At 37.1% G+C, this 24,103-nt stretch overlaps 2 protein-coding genes across 2 annotated transcripts in view; one reads left to right on the top strand and one right to left on the bottom strand.

The window, feature by feature from the left end:
- Positions 1-9,034: 9,034 nt before the first annotated feature.
- Positions 9,035-23,553, bottom strand: Rbm11 (RNA binding motif protein 11). Its single transcript, XM_008835818.3, has 5 exons — positions 23,363-23,553; positions 19,341-19,503; positions 17,912-17,984; positions 12,596-12,692; positions 9,035-10,357 (listed from the first exon to the last, which is right to left on the bottom strand). The coding sequence occupies exons 1-5, from the start codon at positions 23,456-23,458 to the stop codon at positions 10,085-10,087; spliced, it is 702 nt and encodes a 233-aa protein (XP_008834040.1). The 5' UTR covers positions 23,459-23,553; the 3' UTR covers positions 9,035-10,084.
- Lipi (lipase I) overlaps positions 23,482-24,103 on the top strand; it is a 56,831-nt gene continuing 56,209 nt past the window's right edge. The window contains exon 1 of the mRNA XM_008835819.1: positions 23,482-23,635. Coding sequence (XP_008834041.1) covers positions 23,482-23,635 — 154 coding nt within the window. The remainder of the gene's footprint in view (positions 23,636-24,103) is intronic.

The raw sequence follows: 24,103 nt of genomic DNA, 5'->3' as shown, positions 1-24,103 counted from the left end.
ATGGAGTAGGTTGCTAAGAGGCCCAAGGACATTGTGAATTTTAGCTAAGAAACTGGTTACTTTTCTTTGGCGTCTTTTTACCCTAACTGTCTAGCCAATTCCTACTTCATACTCTTATCACACCATCCTCTGAAGAGGTTACCCAAATTGCCAATAGGGAATCGGGACACAGGCACTCTGGATGCTGAACAGGGATGCAGGGTGAGGCAATTGGAGTACCCCTTCAGTGGGTCTATCTAAAATACTCCCAAATTGCATAACTCTTATCTCAAGGAGGAAAAGAAAGTGTTTGAATCATGAATAGGAGATGTAAAGGAGAAGTAAAGGCAAGAGTAATTAATTAGCATTACAAGTTCTAGACAGGGAATGAGGAAAAAGTCAGAACAGGGCAATTTTCAAATGTTCATATGAGAGTCCATTGGAATTTCTTGACAAGACTTCCAAAATCATCCCTCTATTGGGTTCCTCCTCATTTTTCTTTTGCCTTCCAAGGCTGGTTCTAGAGGGATGGATTCAAGATTTCCTTCCAGGTGTTTTGATAGCTGTTGGAGTGGTTAGAATCCGTGTCCATTCCCTTTCAAAGGCTTCACCAAGTGGAGGCAGTCCCCTGTGTTCTCAGCCCCTCTCTCAGAGAGAGGCCAGAGGGGGGCCAGAACTTGGCACTCTCTGGCAGTCTGCCTAAAATGTTTTCTTAAATCTCATTATTCTGCTCTCTGTAATGTTTATTAGAATCATGTAGGGTGGATTAATGAGGACCCCAATGAATTTGTTCACATGCTCAGCATTAGAAGGGGTTTCTGGAAGGTGAGGACATCTGAACCCTTTACATTACCATGTAGCCCCTGCTCCTTCATGTAGCCTCATTAGCAAACAAGGTAATTGCAGTTCTAACAGAGATCCAAAATTCCAAAGACAGGTATTCCAAAATATTTAAAATATGAGCACTAATCATTTAAAGACTGGGACCAGAGGCAGGCATAATAAAGCTGTCAAAAGTATAATTTGCTAAAGTAATCCAATGGTTGAGTCAGGTTCAAAGGGGGAGGAGCCATGGTTTGTTTTGCATGTGAGTTTTTCCCCTAAGGATTCATGTATTGAAACTGGGTCCCCAATTTGATGGCTCTGAAATGATAGAATCTTTTTTGTTCTTATTTTTATGTGTTTGGAGGGGTGGTGTGTGTGTGTGTGTGTGTGTGTGTGTGTGTGTGTGTGTGTCTGTGTCTGCCAACTGGTGTGTGTGAAAGCCGGAGGATAACCTTGGTTTCATTTTCAGGAATGCCATCACCTCCTCTGAAACAGGGTCGCTCATTGTCCTGGATTTACCAATTAGGCTAGAATGGTTGATTAGAGAGCCCCCAAGGATCCTCCTGATTCTGCCTCCCCAACGTTTGAATTATAGTTGTGCACTACCATGCTTTGTACTTTTACATGAGTTCTGGGGACAGAACACAGGTCCTCATGCCAAGACAAGTCCTTTACTGACTGAGCCATCTCCCTAGTCCTGAGGTGATAGAATATTTTAAGAGGTGGAGCCTAGCATAAGTTCCTGTACCTTGTTCCTCATGAATGGGTCAATGCTGTCTCTCAGGTATGGTCCAGCCATCACATGAATAGATTAGTCTCCCTGAGAATGGCCCTTAGAATGGAGACTAGAATTTCCTATGAATCACTCTTGCATCCATACCACTTATCACTGTCTTACATTCTTCTGCCTCTGTGCTCCCTTCTGGCATGAGGGCTTCATCAGCACACCAGAGTAGTTGATACTCTGCTCTTGCACCTCCAGACCTATGAGCTAATTACAAGGCTTTTCTAGTCATTCACCTTCATATGTTTTGTTAAAGCAATAGAAAATGGAGAGAGGGAAGACAGATACTCCACACTTCATGAGAGGAGTGTCAGTGAACAATGGCCATCTTTACAGCATCACAATCACCACCTCCTACAACACCCCAAATTCTTGTTGCATTATTGCATCACACTCAGGATAAGGTCCAGGTGGTCATATTCTAAATCAGTCCCAGGTATGTAGACGACCTTTTAGCTTCTTCCCCACAGTTCCTCTGAGTCTGATCATCTGTGATATGTTTGTCTACCATCATGAAGTAGTGAGACAGGGATAAGAGCAACAAGAGAAACCTCAGTTCAAAAACAAGGAACTAGGAGGCACAGTAACACCTAATCATCAATAATTCCTAAATCTGTGACGGGGGCAGTCCTGTTTTACAGGAAAGATTCTTCTTTTCTTATCACCAACTTCTATACACTTGGTTTTGCTATGTTTATCCTTGCCCATGTGGAATGGAAAACTTTGTAACCAAGTGGCCTTTCGTACCCCGTTTCTCCACTCATAATAGGTAGTAGATGAGAAGAATGAACCATAGATTTCTTCCATTTTATACCATTTGAATCTTAACAGTATAAGCCATACACACGTATTTGGCTATGACAGTCCCTTGGACCTAGTGTAGACAACATCTGTCAAATTTTCTAAAGCCCTGAATGATATCTCATTACATTTTTAAAAGATCTCAACAAGGAGATTAAGAACTGCCACATATTTATGATCTACATCCTGAATTTATTTTGATGTTCTGGGTTTTAATATTTGTTGATATTTTTATAGCAATCTTTTGCTAATAATGCTAGTGTTCATAAGTGATATACTCAATCCCAGAATTTCCCTAGGTCATTTATATTCCCTTGAACTTCCTAAATTCAGTTCTGTCTTTGCTCCTCTCCTCCTTCTCTACCTTTCTTTCCACCAGTTTTAGCTTTAATTATTAGAAGTTAGAATAATCATGGTCACTTTTTTCTAAGTTCTGTTGGTAAGTCTCTTCAGTTAGATATGAGCATGCAACCAGAGAAGAATGATCATGAGTAATGAGAAATAGGGCTCCATTATCCAGCTGACCTATGCAAACTAAACAAGTAGATCCAGGGGCTAAAAGAGAACTGTAGGCTTGGCTGCTGCTCCATGCCAATAATGTGGCCTGACAGATCAGCAAGATATGTATATGAGCTGCCGCTGTGACTGGCACCCTATCCAGAGCTTCAACGTCTAAAGGGGGCTGCTTCTAGGCTGCCTTCTAAATAGCCATTCTCATACAACTAACTCTAGCCTGTCACTAAAAAGAAGGGTGTTTGGGGGAATGTGGTGCCATCTTTGTAAACTGACATACTTAAAAACTAAACTTGGCTATAGTTCCTTAGAGGTGAATTAATTTGCTATTAGGTCTCTGATATATCCCAAATCTTTTCCTTCCTTTCAAAAATTTTATCTTTTTAGTAATTGCAACATATTTAAATATATGCATACATTATTTAGTCACAGTTATGACTAAATGAAGCCAATTGCTATAGGAATTTTTCATATACCTATATTTTATGAAGTGAGAAAATTTAAAATTAAATACACAAAAATTCAATTAAAATATGCAAAAATAAAAAGAAACTACATCATGACCATATCTGGATTGCAAATATAAAAAAGAAAGAGCAACTTAGCTTGTTCACTTTCCCATACTATTTACTTTTAGTAATAGACATAGATGGATTTTCAAAAGTATTGATTATGACTCATTTTTTTATAAATGTGCTTAATTTTTATAAAATGTGCTTAAAACTAGTGATATGGATAACAGTTTAAATTACATAGTCACAAGAGGGCGGCCTTTCCATACACATTTTAAAAATGAGTTACTAGCCCTTTCAACAGTTCTGAAGATAAGTTTAGCTTGTGTTTCAAATGTGGGAAAGTGAATCCAAAGATAAATTGGCATAGTGATTATTTTTGCAGGCTGTCTTAAAAAACCAATTGATAAGTCATCCAGGAACTTAAAATACTCTAAAGCAATAACAGAAAATAAGCAAAACCACATTTCAACTGCAGTGAAATTTTATTAGCTTAATGTTTTATGAAGATGCAAAAGCTGGGTAATATAGTCCAGTGAAGACAGAGTAAATAAAATAATATGGCATCGTAAGGCCAGACAGTGCAATGGAATAGAATAAAAAGCACAGGAAACTCAAACAAGCAAGAATCTATTATGTGGCCAAAGAGTTATTTTAACTAACAACTTGGAGAGTAAAACAGGATAGATCCTTTGACTTATCTCTCACAATACTATTCAGTGTAAGTATATTGTGCATTTAACTGAGAAATATAAAGCAAGGCACAGTAAGAAAGGCATAAGAAAGGCCCTCAGCAATGAAAGCATTTCCTAAGACTATCTCACAAGGCAGCCAGCAAACCAGAGAAAGTGGCAATGGACACAAACTGTAAAGTCTCCAGTTCAATGAGACCTATGCAAGTGGAAAGCAAATGACACACAGGAAAAATATATTTGCAACAATTTTAAGTGCTGATGAGTGTTACATGCTTTATATAAAGATCCCTTGAAAATATTTCCTGTGATGATCAGTCTGCAAATTGTATTTAAAGCACAGGAGAGAAATTATAAGCATTTATTTTCATGAAAAATCATCTCAAGTCTGTTTTGTTGGCCCGATAACCACCTCCACCATCTACCCACAAACTACCCAGCCAAGACACAAACTTGTACCCCATCAAAGAGTACTCCACAGTCATTTTGATCTGTTATTTCCTAGAATTGGGGAGCATTTGAAATAATTTGTCAGGATAACATAATGTACTTCTAAGAACACTGGAGATAAATTTATTAAACTCCTTCATGTAACTAATTTTTATTATTAATTTGGGATTTATTTTTATTTATGTGTATGTATGTGTGCCTGCATAAGCTCATGTGCACCACATGTGTGCAGGTGCCTGTGGAGGGCAGAGAAGGACATCAATTCTCTGAAACTGGAGTTATAGGCAGTTGTTAGCTACCTGATGTGGGTCCTGGGAATTGAATCTGGGTACTCTGAAAAACCTTAAGAGTTCTTAATCATGGACTCATCTATCCAACTCCAAGAATAAAAGTTAAGCAATAGGAGGATATTGATCAAGCTTCATTTTTACTGCTAACTACAGTCGTTTCTCTTTGGTGAGTAGGAATCAATGACTGGAGAAGTTGCAGGGACTTAATCATACTAGCTACTGTCTATCAAGATTACTACTTGCCAAACATTAGTCCTGAGAGAAATGCCACTTATTAAAAAACTAAAATTCTGTTTCCCCAAACCCACATCTTTATTCAAAAAAGACAAACGAATACTAATGAGTAGCAATTATTCCAGTGTCCTTAATATAGCACCACACAATTGGTACTACAAGTTTGCTTTCAAGGTGTACAATAATTATGTAGTATTTCCAAATGGAAATTTTCTTAACAGAGTATTTCTTATTGGAATTGGTTTCATTTCTACTCTTTTTAGAGAAGGCGACAGGTTAGGAGGAAGGAGTGGGAAGGAAAGAAGGAAGGGGAAAAACTTTAAAGCCGAAGGACTTGGGACAATGCATATGATTATTAGACAGTGAAATAAAATGCAGTAAACATGGACAGCTTTAAGATAATTTATCTATAGTTAAAAATATACCTGTATTTTAACTAAAATTATATGTTGGCTTACAAACTTTGTGACTAGCTAGCTATATCTTTTATAAAATAACCATACCTTAAAATTTTTTTGATAGTTTATAATTTATATAATGAATTTTGGTCATTTTTATTCCCTTTTATCTTCTCTCATTGCTCACCCACTGAAAGCCTTCTTCTAAACAAATAATTTCCCTTCTATTTTCACATCTTGTGAGAGAGGGAGGGAAGGAGGAAGGAAGGGAGGGAGGGAGGGAGGGAGGGACCGAGACCTACTGAGTTTAATTAGAGTTCGTTCATGAGCATGGGTAGGAGGTTATTTACTGGAGCGTTGGCAACTTAGCAGGCAGTGGACACTGCAGAAGAAAATGACACCTTCTCTCCCAACAATCATTAACTGTCAGCAGTTCCTTAGGGAGAGGTGTGGCCTCATGAGCCCCACCTCCATCCATTATGAGATACTGACAGGTCCAATATAGTGCAGACTTGGTGCAGATAATGATAGTTCTGTGCGTTCATAAGTGCAATGGCTATGCAATGTCCAGAAGATAACATTTAGTAACCCTCCTCATCCTCTTGTATATGATGAAGCCCTTAGAATCACCATCTATTTGTCTCAGAACAGGGACTATTATAAATTTCTTACCACACTGAAGATGATCTAAAGAATAGGCTTCTTTGGAGAATTTTGAGTCAGAGAAGGCAGGACTTGCCTTTCTAGCCCTCAGAGAAGTGTGTTGATGCTGTGTGCTTGAGGATTTGGATGCCATTGCCCAATCCGTTGCTGCCTGGAAATGTGAGATTCTGGTCACAGAGTTACTTCATTGTCTCCACTTAGGGGTGGAATTGAGGAAGCTCCTTGGCTTACAGGACAATGAGCTCAGGCTTTGATCTCCAGGCTAGGAAAACTAAAGGGGGTTAATACCCTTTATTTTAGCTAACTCCTTGCCATGAGTAGGTACATGGCTCATTTTCAAAATGTCTTGCTTCTTGAATAACAGCTGACTTACTTCACTGTTTATTTAGAACATGACAGCAGACGCAACTGACTCTGTGATGGTGGGAGCTTTGGGTGTGACTTGCTTACATCTTGGTGAGTCAGAGAACAGAGATGCTGGAAAAGAAATAGATCTCAGCTACAACTTCAAAGGCCTTCCCCTGTGATCTACCTCTGCGTCCATGCCTCTAGGCCTCTTAACCAAACGTTCCACACACTCCTCAAACAGTTCCACACCTAGGGAGCAAGTGTCCCACCAAATGATCCCACAGAGGACAGTTTACATCCGAACTCTGCCTCCACATGCTTATGATCATCTCTTAACTCAAAATGAATTCAGTCCAACTTCAGAGTAGTCATAGGTTCAAGTCTCCATTAATACTGCTCAAAATCTAAAGCCCAAAGTTTCTTCTGAAATTCAAGACAAAGTCTTAGCTATAAGGCTCTGGAAAATCAAAAACAATACATTATATACATTCAATAATGTACATTGGCAGAAAGTAAGCATTCTATATTTGTTTGTTTATTTTTAAAAGTAAGCATTCTTATTCTAAAATGGAAAGAAGAAGGATGACAGGAAAAGATCAAGTCAAATAAGTATGAAACCCAGGAAGGCAAACATTAATCTCTCTAATTCTGTGTCTGAAATCCAAGTGTCATGGTTGCAGAATCTGGGTTCCAATAGACTTACGTAGCTGTCTCCCTATGGTACTGATACTCGCAGCATGCTTGGTATTTTAAAATGTAGCTCCACTTATTGCCTGTGGTGTTTCTTCTGCAAATGATGCTCCAAAGTTTTAGTAGCTTCAGTGTTGTTGGCCTATCAAAGGCTTATTGCAGGGAATTTGACCCCACCTCACCCTGCCTGCCTTCACAGCATTCTGCTATTCATACTCCTCCATGAATAGCTAACTCTTATATTCTCCATGTCTGTGAAACCAGTAACACATGGATGATGTCAAGTTCTGGAATTAACTTGAAATGTAACTTGGCCCACTTAAGGCATAGCTGTATTGCAGTATAAGTGTATGCACGGCTGAATTGGGAAAAATAAAAGATTTCTTTAGGTGGTCATATTTGAGAAAGAAATCCATGCTGTCATATTCTCTGTTTCAAGCACTTTAAGAAAAGTAGGACTTGCCTTTTAAATGAAAGCCTGAATCGTTCCACGCTGGAGCTTTGGATGCATGGCACATGGCATCTTACCTTGGTGATCTCTCTCCCCCCCCTCTCTCTCTCTTTCTCTCCTTTCTCTTGACCAGGTTTCTCTTTCTCTATAGCCCCATCTGGCCTGCAACTCACTATGCAAACCAGGCTGAACTCAATCTCACAGAAATCTGCCAGCGTCTGCCTTCCCAGTGGTGAGATTAAAGCATGTACCACTGCGTTTAGGTTGAGACATGTCCTTATTAATTGCTAAGAAACATTCTTTTTATTAAATTTTTTCAAATTTCATACAATTTATTTTGATCATATTTAGACCCCCTTTCCCTACCTGCGCCCCTTTTATACCCACCCCCACCAGATTTCGTGTAGTCTGTCACATATAGTAAGACCTATCCAGTCAAGTTTGTGTTCCCACATGTCCTTCCGCGCTGTCCATCTACTGGACTCCAGTTAACCTATCTAGCACCACACCCTTAAAAAAAAACTCTCCCTCTTCCAGTAGTTATCAGTTGCCAATAGTTCCTGAGCTAAGGCTAGGGCTTCTTCCCCACTTCCCCACTTCTATACCGGGAATTTGTCTGGTTTGACTTTGTATGGATCGTGCATGTGCTGTCATCATCTTTGTAACTTCATATGAGTAACTGCCCAGATGTCTGGAAAACTCTTTTTCCTTGTAGTCATCTACCATCTCTGTCTCTTACAATCTTTCTGCCCCCCTCTTCCATAATGGGCTCTGAGTCTTGGGTAGCTGAGGTTTGATATAGGTGTCCTGTTCAGGAATCAGCACTCTGCCGTCTCTTATTCTATGTTCCTTGGCCAGTTGTGGCTTTCTGAGTTAATCACCATCTGTTGCATGAAGAAGCTTCACTGGTGAGAGTTGAGAAATGAATTAATGTTCTTTCTGTGCCATTCTACTATGTTCTCTGAGTCTTAGGTGTAAAGGTTGCATTGTGGATGTGTCATTTAGGGCTGGGCACCTCACAGACACTTATTTGAATTTCTAAGAAACATTCTTATGTACATCTCTGCTAAAATGCCAATCACACTGGCCTAATTTATGTCTTTGGTAAATTATAGGACCAAAGAAAAGACTTAGGATGAAATCAATGTGTTTAAAGATATGTCACTAACCAACTGTGAAGAATAAATTTTCATCCTGGGCATGATTCTAAATTGTCAATAGGTGAATTTAAAAAATAAAAATAGTTTGAATATTCAGGAACAGAAAAACATAGTAAACATAGTTTAAAACTACATAAAGCAGAATTAGTTTTTCATATTGATCAGACGGCAACAGACTAATATTCTATGATCTCCACTATATTGCATATTTTTTACCAAGAGTGAAACTCAGTTACTTGTTTGGTTAAAACATATTTTTATTCTTTTAAGTGAATAATATGTATAAAATGCTATGTGACATGCAAAAGAAACATCCAAGCATGGTTTTTCTTTTTGAACTGAGCAGATTAATCCTAATGAGGTTGAATGATCCTTTCAATTAGCTTTAATAAATATGACTTTCATCATCCTAGTTTATGCTGAGGCATAAAATTAACAAAACATTGACATAAACCATTTACTTTATATATAGTTCATATATCATCTAATATAAGAGATTCAAAAAATAAAAGTTTGGACAACAGGTATGAAATATAGATCGATGAAATGTCATTCTATACACTTGTTCATCAAGATCTACATATGCTAACATCTCTCAGACTTTGACAAAAGAAATAGTAAATACTGACACTGTCAACTAATTGTCATTAAAAACATACATATGATGTAAAGAGACTCAATTCAAATCATATAAGAAAGGGAATGATCTACAGTTAAGCATGTGGCAATTATCTTTCCTTTGGCACTATAGTCATATGAAATCAACCTGAAAGAGTGTGACACTTAGAGACATCTATTTTTAGACATACAAAGTAAAGTGTTAATAACAAAGGGAATGAAAGCCTGCTTGTCATACATTCATTAAGAACATACTATTCTTAAATATTTGTATTATTTTTTTCCAGCAACCCACTGTTTCATTTCTAATGCTAGTCTATTTTCAGCTGAAAGCCAGACGTGAGGATCTAGGGAGAACATAGTGCTCTACTCTCAAGTGCTTAGTGAGTGGCTTTAGAGTTGAGTGAAAGTTCATCTTCATTACTAAAATAAAATGATAAAAAGTACATTCTTATTTATAATGGGTCAAAATTATTCTTGCAAGTACAAAAGTATCATGTTATATATATATTAACACTTGTCATTCAGGGCAAAAACAGACAGAAAGTCAGAAAGCAGCATTTTTATGTAGTTCACAAAAGACAAGACAGCCAAGAAATTGGTTATTTGGTACAATAAAGATTCTGTTTTAGAGAGAATTAAGACCAGTGCCGGCACATCTCGCTTGAGGACAAGGCTAGTATCTTTTCTTCTTCTTACACTTTCGGAATTTTTGGCTGCCTTCATTTCCTCTATTGTTTTCTGGGCTGCTGTCACTGTCACTAGCCTGCTTTTGCCTCTTACGTTTATTCATCTGATAATGGTCAGGCTCACTTGGCTGTTGGTGCATCCATTCATAGCAGCTGGGTCCAGTCTCTAGGTCTGGAGCATGATTTAAGGTGCAAGGCCCAGATGCACTGCTGGGAAGCAGAGCTGTCATGTCATAGAAAGGAAACTGTGACACAGGATTCTGTAAGAAAAGATACTCATCACCAACACACAGGCAAAATATGAAGAAAAGCTAGCACTTTATATGCACATGCAAACAACCGTGCTTAAGCCAAACTGTATTTGGGTATAAAAAAGCAAATTTTATTGTATGGATATTGTGGAAGTCACTTTAAATGGTTAACACATGGCTGAAGAGATGGCTCGGTAGTTAAGAGCACAAACTGCTCTTGCAGAGGACCAGAGTTCAGTTCCTAGCGCCACATACAGTGGCTTAAAATCACTTGTAACTTCAGCTACCAGGGATAAGACAGCTGGCCTCTGTGGGCACCTGCAGTCATGTGTAAACTATCCCTCAAATAAATACATAATTTTAAAAATAGAAAAACAAAATAAAAATAAATGTTTAACACAAAAGTAAAAATTAAAGAGTCTGTGTATCTTATACAGTATAGATTAGCAGTATCCAACAGACATAATATACCTTAAACATAGATGTAGATTATGGACAAAATATAAAAGGAATGATAAATAAAATTAAATAGGGTACTTATTTATCCCAATATATACCCCAAATATTGTCATTTGAAACACGTTTGCAATATAATATTATTAATGAGATATTTTACTTTTCAGGGCTGAAGGATTAATTTAAATTAATTAAATTCAGGGCCTTGGTCTTGTTAGGTGGGAACTCTATCACTGAGATACATCCTCAAGCAGGTATTTTATTTTTATATTCAAAGGAAGACTTCCCAAATCTAGTGTCCATTTTATATTTACAGTTCATCCCACTTGGAAGCTAAATCTTCACTGAAATTATTTGCTTTGATTTAGATATATATGGACATCATTCAGGAACACAAATCAGACTCTATAGACTGTATGTATACATATGTAAGAGTAAATTAAATTGGGCCAGGGGGCAGGTGGGGGAGAAGTGCAGATAGGGGAGCGAATCTAAATATCATCAAACTATATTGCAGGAAAATCACGAAAATCACAAAAATTCAATTAAAAAAATATATATATATAAAGGAAAAATATATTAACATGCTCAAATTGTTTCAAATATACTTTAATATTTCCCAATAAGTGATTCAAGTATTGCTGTTAAACATAATTAAAATTAATGAAAAATTAAAAGCTTTTTAAATACAAATAAATAGTTCCCATGTAAAAAGATGCCATTATCAATTTAAGATACAGAAATATCTTCATGTTTTAAAACAAGTAAACTGTAAACTCTGACAATTTTAATTAGAAGATGGAAATAGTACCAGCATGAGCTAGTCCCCTGATGCGACCCTAGAGTGACTCAACACTGAAAGGACCCCAGGAAGGAGACTGTGATAGTTTCAGGTAAGGATTAGTTATTGATCAATATTTAGCTATAATTTAGAAAAGTTTTCTCCAAAAGTTAAAATATCATTTTACATGAAATTTTCTAACCGTTAATAATTACAAATGGAAATTGGAAAAATATGAAGCTGACATATGTATTAGGTATTTACAAAAATAACAGCCTGTCTTTTATGGTTGTGAGCCTGAGCCTTTAACGCCTGCACCGGCCTCGTCTACATAGTGAGTTCCAGGACAGCTGGGGCTACAGGAAAAAAAAAAAAAAAAAAAAAAAAAAAAAAAAAAAAAGTAGCCTGTGAAGAATAATACCAGCCATTTGCACCTATTGCTTAGGAGTTTATAATTCTGGGTTTGTTAAGTAATGTCTCTGGACTTTAATTTCCTTATTTATAAAACAAAGAATTTAATGGAAAAATACTCTAAAATCAAATACCACAATTAAGATTTCTAGGCTAGAACCAAATTTTGGAAAGCTCAGATATGATAGAGCCGACTCTACCAATCAGGAACCTTCAAATTGTTTTGTTTTCCAAAATAAAAATTTATTTAATAAAATCCTCTTTTTGTGAATGATAACATCATATAAAATACCATATTCTAAGTAAAGCTCTTCAATTATGAGAACATCTTTTGAAGTAGTCACATGGATGAGAACTTGGTACACAGATTCCTGTTGGACACTTCTGTCATCACTAGCACCTGCTCCTTTCCTATAAATACAACAAGACTTTCACTGAGGCCTTACACATTGGATCTGCAATGACCCATCTCAGCAGAACAGTTCTGGGCAGGTACTACATTGATGTCAGGTTTAGATTCGAATACCAAATGTTAAGAATGGGTCTCCTGTTCTTATATTTGTATGTTACATGCTAAACAAAATATATTTCAAACTTACCATATTCTGAAAGAAAAAATATTCCTGAGGTAAAGCAGTATTATTAACTGGAAAAAACTGCCTGGGAAAGGCAGATCTGCCCAACATTTCATCATTCCTTTGCAAAAAAAGAGAAACATCAAAATGTTAAGATACTTAAATCAAAAACCCTTTTCTCTTAAAAAAAATAATGACAGTTAACTTCTCTGGCAGTCTTTGTTTAACTACTTTAAAGATACATACACACAATCACTTACTACACTGATAATGTAATAACATAGCAATACATTAAGTACTTAACTATTAAGTATTGAAATCTCAATATTTAGAGTCACATTTGGTTTTCTGATAGGAATACGTTAGGTCATGTATTTGAAGAAAGAAACACTCAGCTATTAATATAATTAAAAACGAGTCATTTGTAATTACTAAAAGTACATGCCAACTTTTTATAGACAGACAAGTAAAAGGTAGAATTTTTATTGGTTTATTTCTCAATGTATCTTTACAATTTAACTTTAAAACTATGTGCTTAGACCGCTGATGTCAACATGCTTGTTGATACCTTCCATAAGTAAGTCACGATTTTAAAAACTGTGTTGAGTTCAGGCTACTTCTACTCTGATTTTCTCCACACTGTATAAAACAGTGTCTTTTCCAGTTTTGTCTTGCCCTAGGAGACTCCATTTTACAAGCAGATTTGATTCTATCTTGAGAGAGAAGGATGACTGCAGCCACTGGATGGACCCAGAAACTGTACCATATGTCAGGTACCATGTATCTAACACACATGAATAACAACTTAGTCCTAAGAATAGAATATAAGGCACCGTGTAAGTTTACTGAGAACTGAAATTGTGGGGAAACATGAACATATTAAAATCATACCTAGAAAACCAGGTCTAAGAACTAATCTGACACACTAGACTGAGGAAAGAGTGTAACTCCCTCACCTGGACCCCATAAAGTGATGGATAACTAAGACTGTGTTGCCATGGCTGCACATGAACCATCAGATACCTGGCATATATGTCAATGGCCAAGCACTACTCAACTTGGCTTTGTACCCCACTGTTGATACAGCCTTCCCAACTGCCTGCGCATCCACCTGCTTGCTAGTCAGGGCCTGTACCTGACCTGAATTTCCTGATCCTGATCAGTTTCTTACCCTATGTAGCCTTTCACCTGCAGCCTCTTTAGCTTGCACTCATACAATAACCTGTGTATATGTGTATAGGTATATAGATAGATTCACTATGTGTTGTGTGATATGACAGTTAATATTAGTGATAAAGATTTGAATAAAAGCACTTGCACTAGCATTGGCCAGGCTACCAGAATAGGCTGATTTTATGAAAAATTCCTGTGAATGAAAACTATAAACCTTGTGAATTTGTTAATCAGTAAATCCTGATGTTGTAGAAAGACACAAATGTGTTCATCTATGTTTCTGGAATAGTGTGCTCATGACACATGTATCCTAAAGTTTCATTTAAAAGGTAAAATATGCTTCTATGCACCTGTTTCATACACTGGATAGTTTACAGCTATTCCTTAGTATTCTGCCCACTCTACAGCTCATGGATTCTCTAACATGTGCATGGGAGAAGTGATAGCAAAAAAAGATGACAGGTAACACTTAACTTTGTGTAATATATATCAATAAAAAAAACAGGTGTGGATTCTCTACACCTGCTACCTTTCTATGTGACTTTCAAGATATTCAATTCTCTGCATAAAAGAATCACATATAAATTAGGAAATGTTATGGGTTGATACATTTTTCACAGATTCACCTATTGAATTCTTTACCCCTGTACCACAGAATGTGACCTTACTTGGAGATAATGCTTAAGTAAATGCTTTCACATAAGACAAGGTCATACTGAAATAAGATAGGCCCATAATCCAACATTAATGATATCTTTAGGAAAAGGGAAAAATTGGAGACAATAGCAAATATGAAAATTACATGTGAAAAATATGAAGCAGAAATCAGAATAAAGATTTTGTAATCTAAGGCATGCCAATCATCACAATTAAACCAGTAGGGGAGATGCATGGAACAGATACTTCCTCACAGCTCACAAGACTCCAATCTTACTGATGTCTTGATCTTATGTATCCAGTTTATAAAGCTGTGAGGCAATAAATTCTTGTTCAAGCACCACACCTATTGTGTTTTGTTGTAGCACATCCAGTAACTCATTTAGGAACTTGGCACTGAAAGCAGAGGATACAGGAAGCAATAAGAAGCTCGAAAACACATTTATAAGGATGACTAGGGAAGGACTGGGGATCACATGGAAACCATTTTCCCCTGCACCTCACTTCTAGGATGTGCTAGGCTAGACCTTACTGCCTTTATAATGCAATGGATACTGGAGAACAAAATACTACCAATGACATACAGTGTCATGGAACATGCATGTAACTCTGATCTTTCCTAGATTTAGAAACTGTGTAAAAAGCAGAAGCATGGTTTATAAGAGTTCTGCCATAATCATCTGGTCCTTGAATCTAGTCTTTTTTTCCTTTGTGTCATTTCTACTAATACCTTAGTTCATCCGAATTCGTAAGAAAAGTGAGGTGTCATTTTCTATCTGGTACTAAAATCGGAGGGGAGGTTCTTGTATCACATATATGACTTTATCCATAAGTCTATACCACTTTCCTTCTGGCTTGGTTTCAGAACTTTGTTAATTCCATATATAATACAGTGATGAAACTATATTAAACATTTCTAATTTACATTCTCCACCATTTTATGAGTTTTATCCATACTGTTTGCTTTTTTCTGCAACAGAACTGCATCTATTATAAAGTTAATTTTTTCACAGTAACTTCTTAAGTACTCTTATTTTGGAGATGGGGTACAGAGTGTGAAGTCGCTTATCTGTAGTCATACCACTAATGATGTGACAGGGGCAGGATTCACATTTGGGCAACCTGATTTTGTGGGCTCCTTTCTTAACTTCTGATTGTACTAACAGCGAAATGCTCTTGAGAATGAGAATGTGGAGCACGGTCCATTCTTTGCAATGCAGTACATCAACTATAACCCCAGGTAATTGCCAGTCCCAAGAGGTCCATCTCTTATGCTTCAGAAATTTATTACAATTAGCAAGAATAGGAAGTTAAGGTATTTTTAGTTTAATTATGAATATTCAGTTCCTGGAGCTGGAGAGATAGTTCAGTAGTTAAGAAACTGACAGTTTCTTATAAAACTAAATATGCAATTACAAAAAAAAAAGAATACTGACTCTTGCTGTTCTTGCAGAGAACCTGGGTTCAATTCCCAGCATCCACATGGCAGCTAATAACTGTCCATAATTTCAGTTCCAGGGGAATCCAACCCTTTCTTCTGACCTCTGCAGGCATTGCATGGTACAGGTGCACTTACATAATGCAGGCAATACATTCATACATATTAAATAAATACATACAATATTTTTAAAAAGAATATTCAGTTCCTCTACAGAAGAAAACAAAGGATAATGCATGTAACTCATTAAAGAGTGCAGAAAATCAGTAAGCAAGTAGTTTATCATTTGGTGATAAAACTGTATCAGGGGTAGAATTCCAAGACCATGGTAGAATTCCAATACATATTAAATGTAGGTAGTGAATAAGGAAGATCATGTCATACATGTCAAAAAGCAATAGACATCAGTTTCTTGTCATAACCAGTTCTGGGCTAAAAGTTCTGCTTCTCATCTTGCCTCAATCTGCCTAAGAATTTCAGCTATAGTCAGTGGGCATCTGATAGACAAACCAGTAAGCTCCTTCTGTGACTAGGTGGATTTCTGCCTATGTCTCATTGTGTGGTCACATAGGTAGTATTAAGTCCAGGAGGTTTTCATCTGAATGGATACTGTTGCTCAAACCAAGTGTAGTCCTCATCACCATATGAGAGCAAGAAAGGCTGATCCAGCAGAGAGAAACAGACCCTTGGAAAATTAGTATAAACAAGGACGCAGTTCCATGGTCCTCCGTCCCCTTTGTACTGACCTAGCCAACATCTCTCCTCTTGCTTTTCACAGTCTCTTTCAGCTCTTTAACACGGAGAGTGTTTTAGGCATTTTAATTTGCTTTGGAAGTCTTTCTGACCTCACATGGAAGTTATCAGGCAATACAGAATCCTAGAATAGTTTGAAAATTGAAACAGAAGTTTTTTTAAATTGGTAAAATAAATAACTAAATGACTATGCCAGAAAACTTTATTTCAAGACTAATACTTCATCATCCTGTGGTCTTGAAAATCGGTTATCTTTTGAGTCTGCATTTAATGAAACATTAAATATGTATAACAATATTTTATGATTCATTACAACAGGGTCTTGTATGCTTAAATGATTCAACAGCTGTAAAAGAACACAGGAAACTACAAAGAACACTGTAAATGTAAGCGTCTACTAACACTTACTACTGAAAATATTAAGACCGAAAGTGGTCTTGAAAATCGGTTATCTTTTGAGTCTGCATTTAATGAAACATTAAATATGTATAACAATATTTTATGATTCATTACAACAGGGTCTTGTATGCTTAAATGATTCAACAGCTGTAAAAGAACACAGGAAACTACAAAGAACACTGTAAATGTAAGCGTCTACTAACACTTACTACTGAAAATATTAAGACTGAAATTTAAATTCAAATATTTTCCTTTTTAAAAATATTTTACTTATTTTTATTTTATTTTATGTGTACGAGTGTATCATATGCATATATCTAAGTGGACCTGTGTTGTGAAATGCCCACAGAATTCAGAAGAAAGCATTGGAGTCCCATGGAACTGGAATTATGGACAGTTGTTAGCTGTTATGTGGGTGCTGGGAGTGGAACCCAGGATCTCTGCAAGAGCAGCTAGTGCTTTGTTTTGGGTTTTTTCATTTTGTTTTTGTTATTTTTGGGTTTTTTTTTTTTTTTTTTTTTTTTTGGGGTTTTTTTTTTTTTTTTTTTTTTGGTCTTTTTGAGACAGGGTCTCCCTGTACCCACAGCTGGCCTGAAACTCACTATGTTTACCAGGCTAGCCTCGAACTCACAGAGATCAGCCTGCCTCTGCTGGGATCAAAGGCATGCACCACCACTCCCAGCTAGTACCAGTGCTCTTAGGCACTGAGCCATCTCTCTAGCCCTGAAACATTTTTTTTTAATATTCATAGATTCAGAAAAGTGAAATTGTTTTTATCCCATCTATGCAGTAAGGTTCTGCAATAACACAGAACATACTAAAATCCTTCCTGGTCCATATTTATTTACTATTAGTCTTTAATACAAGTTATAACAACATATTTATTGGCTTTACTTTTATCAAAATATATTTTCATTTACCTGTAGTCGTATGAATTTATTTTAACACAGCTCTCAAAACTTTGGTTAGCTGGTTCAGAAGAGTAAGAACTTCCTTCAAAGAAACACAATTAAAAACAAAAGAAAGAAAAAGATTAACTCTTGTAATAATTATTTGGATTTTGAACATTATAACATTAAATAATAATAATCCAAACTTCAAAATCTGATATCTGAGACCTATCACCCCAGTAGTTGAGTGGTTGAGGCAGGAGGATCAGAGTTTAAGGCCAGCCTAGGATATATAGTGAAACCCTAAAAAAAAAAAAAAACCTGTCCTAAACAAATAAAAACCTTAGCCTTTTAGGACAAAATAAAGTCTCAAAATTCCATTTCCATATTAATGTTAGACATATGCACACTTATTTTATGTTTAGAGTCATATTACAGGTTGTGAACATTATTAGAAATTATTCAATTAAAATTTAGCTTTTCAAAAATGTAATGGACAGATAGAACATTATATCAACATGTGACTATTAAGATAATGTTGTTTTGATCTACATGGCTGCAAACTAAAAATAACAAACCATCAGGGTCATTTGCGCCTGTGTATGATGTGTGAGTTCCCTAAACTCCATGGACAAAAGCCAATTCAGTCTTACATAGGATGTGTCCTATAACACACAAAAGCTTATTCTACCAGTCTGTGTGAGTGAAGTTGGCAGTACAGGGATGGGTGGAGTGGGGGTGGTGGTGGAGGCAAAGAACTTTGTCTTTCCAAGAAGCCACAGTTTCTAATTTTTGTAGATCAAGAAGAATAAAACAACAACAACAACAACAACAACAACAACAAGAATACATTACTGAGACAGAACCATTTTGGGGACACCCTTATAATGTTTTAAGAATTACCAAGATGGCCTCTATCAACCCTCTGAACATAAAAAATTAAAGTCAACATTTTCTGGTCATTACTTATAAATGACTAGTTCATTATATGTGTGCAGAAATACACTGGAGCTTACATGAACTTAAATTCAGGACAGTAACAGGTATAGAATGGTTTCAGAAGAAAGACTAGTTAGGAAGAACTCATCTTCCAAATAGTAGTAGGCATTTGAAACCTATATGAACATCGGCAAAAAGGTAAAACAGCCTCGCTGTATAAAATTTATTGTTTATTGTTTTCAATTCATGCAGATTTGGTCAGTTTATAAACCTGCGGGGACCATTGACCATTACAGCTATTTTCTGGTTGATTCTGAAATAGAATATTTAAAATTTTAATACAGAATTGATTATTTTGGCTTGGCAAAGTGGTAGAGCATACCAATTATGCACCATTAGACATTAGAAATGTGCTCTGAAAAAAAAATTAACAGTGATGACAAGGGCACATTTTATTATTCTTTGAGAACAGCAGCAACCAAAAAACACGCTTTGATGATTCATCAATGAGATGACCTACCAAATCGATACTGCACATTAATTGGTCTTCCATATAAACGAATTCCATTCAGCAAAGCTATGGCATAAGACACTGATTCAGGATGCTTGAAGCAGACAAATCCAAAGGACTTTGGCTTTCCTTCTCTGTCTTTGCAAATAGTCACTTTAGTTAGTGGTCCGGCCTATAAGAAACTTAAAAATTATTGTCTCATCAATCCAAAGATTTTTCTTATTATACTTCAGTAAATGAAGCAAATTCAAATTTGAATAAAAACTATCTATTGGCAATAGTTATACCAACAATTCCTCTTACTAATAAATACCATAGTTACTTCTATTTTGTATTTTCTATCTTATCAAAGAAACATTTATAGAAAAGGAAACTATTGGTTCTAATTCAAATATTAAGAGGGAAGAAAGACTATCCTGCTTTTAGGCTTTGAAAGTCAATTTAGAGATTATGTGAATTTAAGATTTGAGCTATTACTTTGTCTCCACATATATTAGCAGTACTTAACTGAAAAGTAAATCACAACGAAAAAAATCATGTTAGTATAGTTATCTTCAAAAAGAAGGGCAAAATGGAGCTGGAGAGATGGCTCAGTGGTTAAGAGTACTGGATGTTTTTGCAGAGGACCCAGGTTCAGCACCCACATGGCAGCTAACAGCTGTTCATAACTCCCACTCTAGGGGATCTGACACCCTCTTCAGACCTCCAAGGGCATTGCACAACATGGATGCACTTACATACATTCAGGCAATACACTGATACATATAAAATAAAAATAATAAAATGAATTTTAAAAAGAATGGCAAAATGACATCATAGATATCATCTTCTGACAAGGAGCTGAACAGAGGCTAAAGAGATGGGACAGTGGTAAAACACTTGCCATTCAAGCATGAAGACCTGAGCCATAATTTCAGAACCCACAAATAAGCTGCACGCAGGTATCTGGAATCCCACAGTGTCTATGGGGTAGTAGGGGTTGAAACAAGAGAGTCCCCAGAAGCCCAAGGAATGTCTAGCCTAGCATATACAGCAGAAATACAACAAAGGAATCCAGTCCCAAATAAGGTTGGAAGGACAAGAACCAACACCAGAAGTTGTCCTCTGACCTCCAAAGGCAGGCAGTGAGTGGCATGGGAGTGCCCACAATCATACACAATGTGTATGTACATGGCTACATGCACACATACACACACACACACACACACACACACACACACACACACACACAAACCAAAATGCATAAGAAAAACTAAATTTATCATGTACTTTGATGTACTAACAGCACTTGGTAAATATTCATAAAGGAAAATTGTTTTAATGTCTTTAAGGTCTATTAGAATAGGGTAAATTAAAAAAATATCTTGTCATTTACTTCACTATCTTATCTTAGGAAAGCCTAGACATTATTTCATCCAAACGATCTATAGACTTGATCTTTTTGTTATACAGGCCCACGATTGTCGAAGGCTTTGGGAAAGTATATTCCCAGATCTTCTTTTTTTAAAATTTTAACAACAACTTTATTAAGAATTTCATACATGCATATAAGGTGTTTCAAAATTTTTAATAAGAGTGGAAAATTACAAAAACTCTGAATGTAAGAGGAAATATTCCATGGTGAATTATTAAAATGGAATAAAATGAAGTAAATTGTAAGTTTCAGAATATTTAGCTAGAAAAACCTGTCCTAGGTAATGCAGAGCAAAAATGCAAAGCCAAATATCTAGAGAAGTGTTAACTACACCTGAGGAAAAAACATCTCCATGATCATGATCAGAGCAGGCATTCACAAAGACCAGAACTGAATGAGTGTTGTATCTTTTAATGCTATTTTTCTGTGCAGAGTTACTGTCATCCTTAAAATGATGCCGTCTCTTGGGATCCAGTCTTTCTCTGTGTGTGCTCTGTGCTCTCCCAGGGACTAGCTCATGCTCCACTTTTCTTCAAAGACGGCATAGTCAGCAAACCCATTTCCCACTGCCCCCTCTTTTATGAAGACAGATTTCCAGAGACTGCTGTGTCATGGTGCTTCACATTCAATACATTTGAAACTGAATTGATTATCTTTCCCTTCAAATATCTCTACCTTAGTATTTCTCAATTAAAAAGCATAATAAATAATTTTCAGTAACTTGAAGGAAGCTACCAATGAAATAATGCATTAATTAAAATAAAAGGATTTTTTTTACTATTCTCCAGATTTCTTATTTTTCTATTACTAACACTAAAATGGAAACTTAGAAAGAAAAATACATATGCTACAGCCCCACCACCACCACACCCAGTGCTGGAGATTGGACCCTGGGCTTCATGTATGCTAGGCTACCACTGAACTACATCACCAGCTCAACCAAAGTATTTTTAAAGATAAAAGCCAACAAGACGTCCTGATAACAACAATCACATATTTGTGGTAGCCGTCATGTTGGTTTTGTTGATTTTGCTGATCTTAAGTCTTTCAAAAAACTGCCTAAGCAAATTTTTCTTGAGCAAAATGAAAACATAAGCTTACTGCCGGATCTATTAAATGGGATTTAAATTTTAACGAAGAGAAAAAGGAAGTGATTTAAAAATGTGGAGGTAATATATATTGCCTTCTGGATATACACAAATGGCACAGATCTGGTCCTTACTGACTAGAGATCTCTTGTGTAAGGGCATTTTCAATCCTATCACCACCTCTTTTGGAGGCTCAACAAGAAAGGTTTCTGCAGGAAAGTTAAGTTTACTCTCCTACTTCTGAATGGTTGTTACAAATCATATTGGATAATAAAATTGATAATGATATTTTTAAGGGAAAACTTAAAATCTGCAGAGGATAAAGATCAAAGTTTTAAAACTGTATTTTTCAAATAATAAAACATTTAATGTTTAGTAGGAGAAATCTTCTGCAGTGAATCCTTACTTTCCAGCTCTGTTTCCAAGGTTAATGAAGGGATGCTTAGATTTAGAGTCAAGGTAAGTAATTTAAACATTGAAAACAACAAAACACAATCAAACAATCCTTTTCACATCTGGCACTCACACATCATATTAGAAATTCAAGTCTGCTATTGTCTCTCTGAGACTTTTCCCTTTTTCTGATAGGAGAGAAGTCACCTTTGAATTCTTTTGAAGTTAGCAGTATTACTAATAACAACTACAGTACCATTAATAGCAGCGGCAGAAAAACAGTGCAAGCTGTAGCTCTGTTTTCACAGAGATAAGTTCATTTATTTCTCCCAGTCACATTACATCATAGACACTATTACTCCCCTTTGGTTTGTCATTTAAGGACACCAAGTTACTGAGATTCACTTATTCACCCTAAGTCACACTGTTGATCTCAGAGCTCTTACTTTCATCAGTTTTTGAATATTTACCTGTCTCCTTTGCATAGTAGCATAAATCATGGAAATAGGTTTTAATTTCCCTTTTTAGAGTCTGTTCCCAGCACATTACTTCGAATTTGCTCCATAATCCTGCCTCATTAACCAGTTACATGAATTACTCTATGACAGTTGTAACCTAGATGTTTGTTTACAGGATGCAGGGGTTGCCAGGTCTCAGACAGGTTCTGAAGCACCTCTAGGTATGCAGTAACAGTGCCATAGCTGGAGAATTAAGTAGTTAGTCATGCTGAATTGATTGCCGAGCATCTCAGTTCTCACTTGTAAATGCTGCCCCAGCCAAAAAGCTCAGAGAAAGGAATAATTGCTAGGGAAGTGTTTTCAAAAGCTGTACCTTACTCTCATTTTTCAAGATAAAGGTGCTTACTATACTAGGAGGACAGTGATGCGGCTGTTCTGTGTTCCCTTGGGACAACTAAGGCCTGGGGAGCCTCTTGGAGCCCTCCCCGGGGGCTGACAGACTAGGGAGGGTGGTCGCTGCCCAGCAGGGGCTGCCGAGGGACCAGTGCATATGCTGCGCTGCTCATCCTTGGCGGATGCCAGGCACACAGGTGTGCCCAGGTGAAGGAGGGGAGACCCGGGATCCGATGGGGCAGGGGTCCTGGGGCTGCGCAGCCTCCGCCCAGCCTTCCACAGTACCTGAAGGAACAGCTCGTAAAGAATCTCTTCTCGCACTCGGGCCTCTAAATTGCCCACAAACACGGTCCTGTCTGCCTCCTCCTGAACAGGGAACATCCCTGCCGGGTCTGCAGCCTGGGATGGAGGAGGTGCGGAAACCCCGCCCCTTAGACCAGTTTTATGGCGGTGCCTGGGCCCAAGAAGATGATGGTGCCTGCAAGGCAGAGAGAGCTGAGGGCGGAGCCACGCCCCTGGGAACCGCCCACCCAGCCCCGCCTCCACCCAGCTGGGCTGGTTTATGGGAGTAAGAAAGACTAATCAAGGGCTGGAGAGATGGCTCAGCGATTATGAGCACTCACTGCTCTTGTAGATGACTCGGGTTCGATTCCCAGAACCCTCATGCCGGCTACGAACCTTTCTTAACTCCAGTTCCATGGGAATCCGAAGCCCTCTTCTGACCTCCATGCCTGTAATTAGGAGTTCAAGCCTCAGTACAGAACAGCCTCAGCTACATAACAAGTTTGAGGCCAGCCTAGACTATGTGAAACCCTGTCTCAAAAAGCTAAAAAAAAAAAAAAATGAAGGAAAAAAAAACCTCATAAGGCCCCACCCACTCAAAACAGACACTATTGACAATTGGTGACTTCTGGGAGAGGGAGAGTAATTTTTCTTTGGGATGTTTTAAGATTTACTACCTTCACTATCTAAGCTCTTAAACTTATAAGAAAAGATTTTCTTCATCGTCTCCAAAGCGTAAATGAA

Source organism: Nannospalax galili, unplaced genomic scaffold, assembly GCF_000622305.1.
Source record: "Nannospalax galili isolate Female #2095 unplaced genomic scaffold, S.galili_v1.0 scaffold338, whole genome shotgun sequence".
Taxonomy (NCBI): domain Eukaryota; kingdom Metazoa; phylum Chordata; class Mammalia; order Rodentia; family Spalacidae; genus Nannospalax; species Nannospalax galili.
Note: the sequence above shows the minus strand (reverse complement) of the source record. Positions and strands in the feature narration are given on the sequence as shown.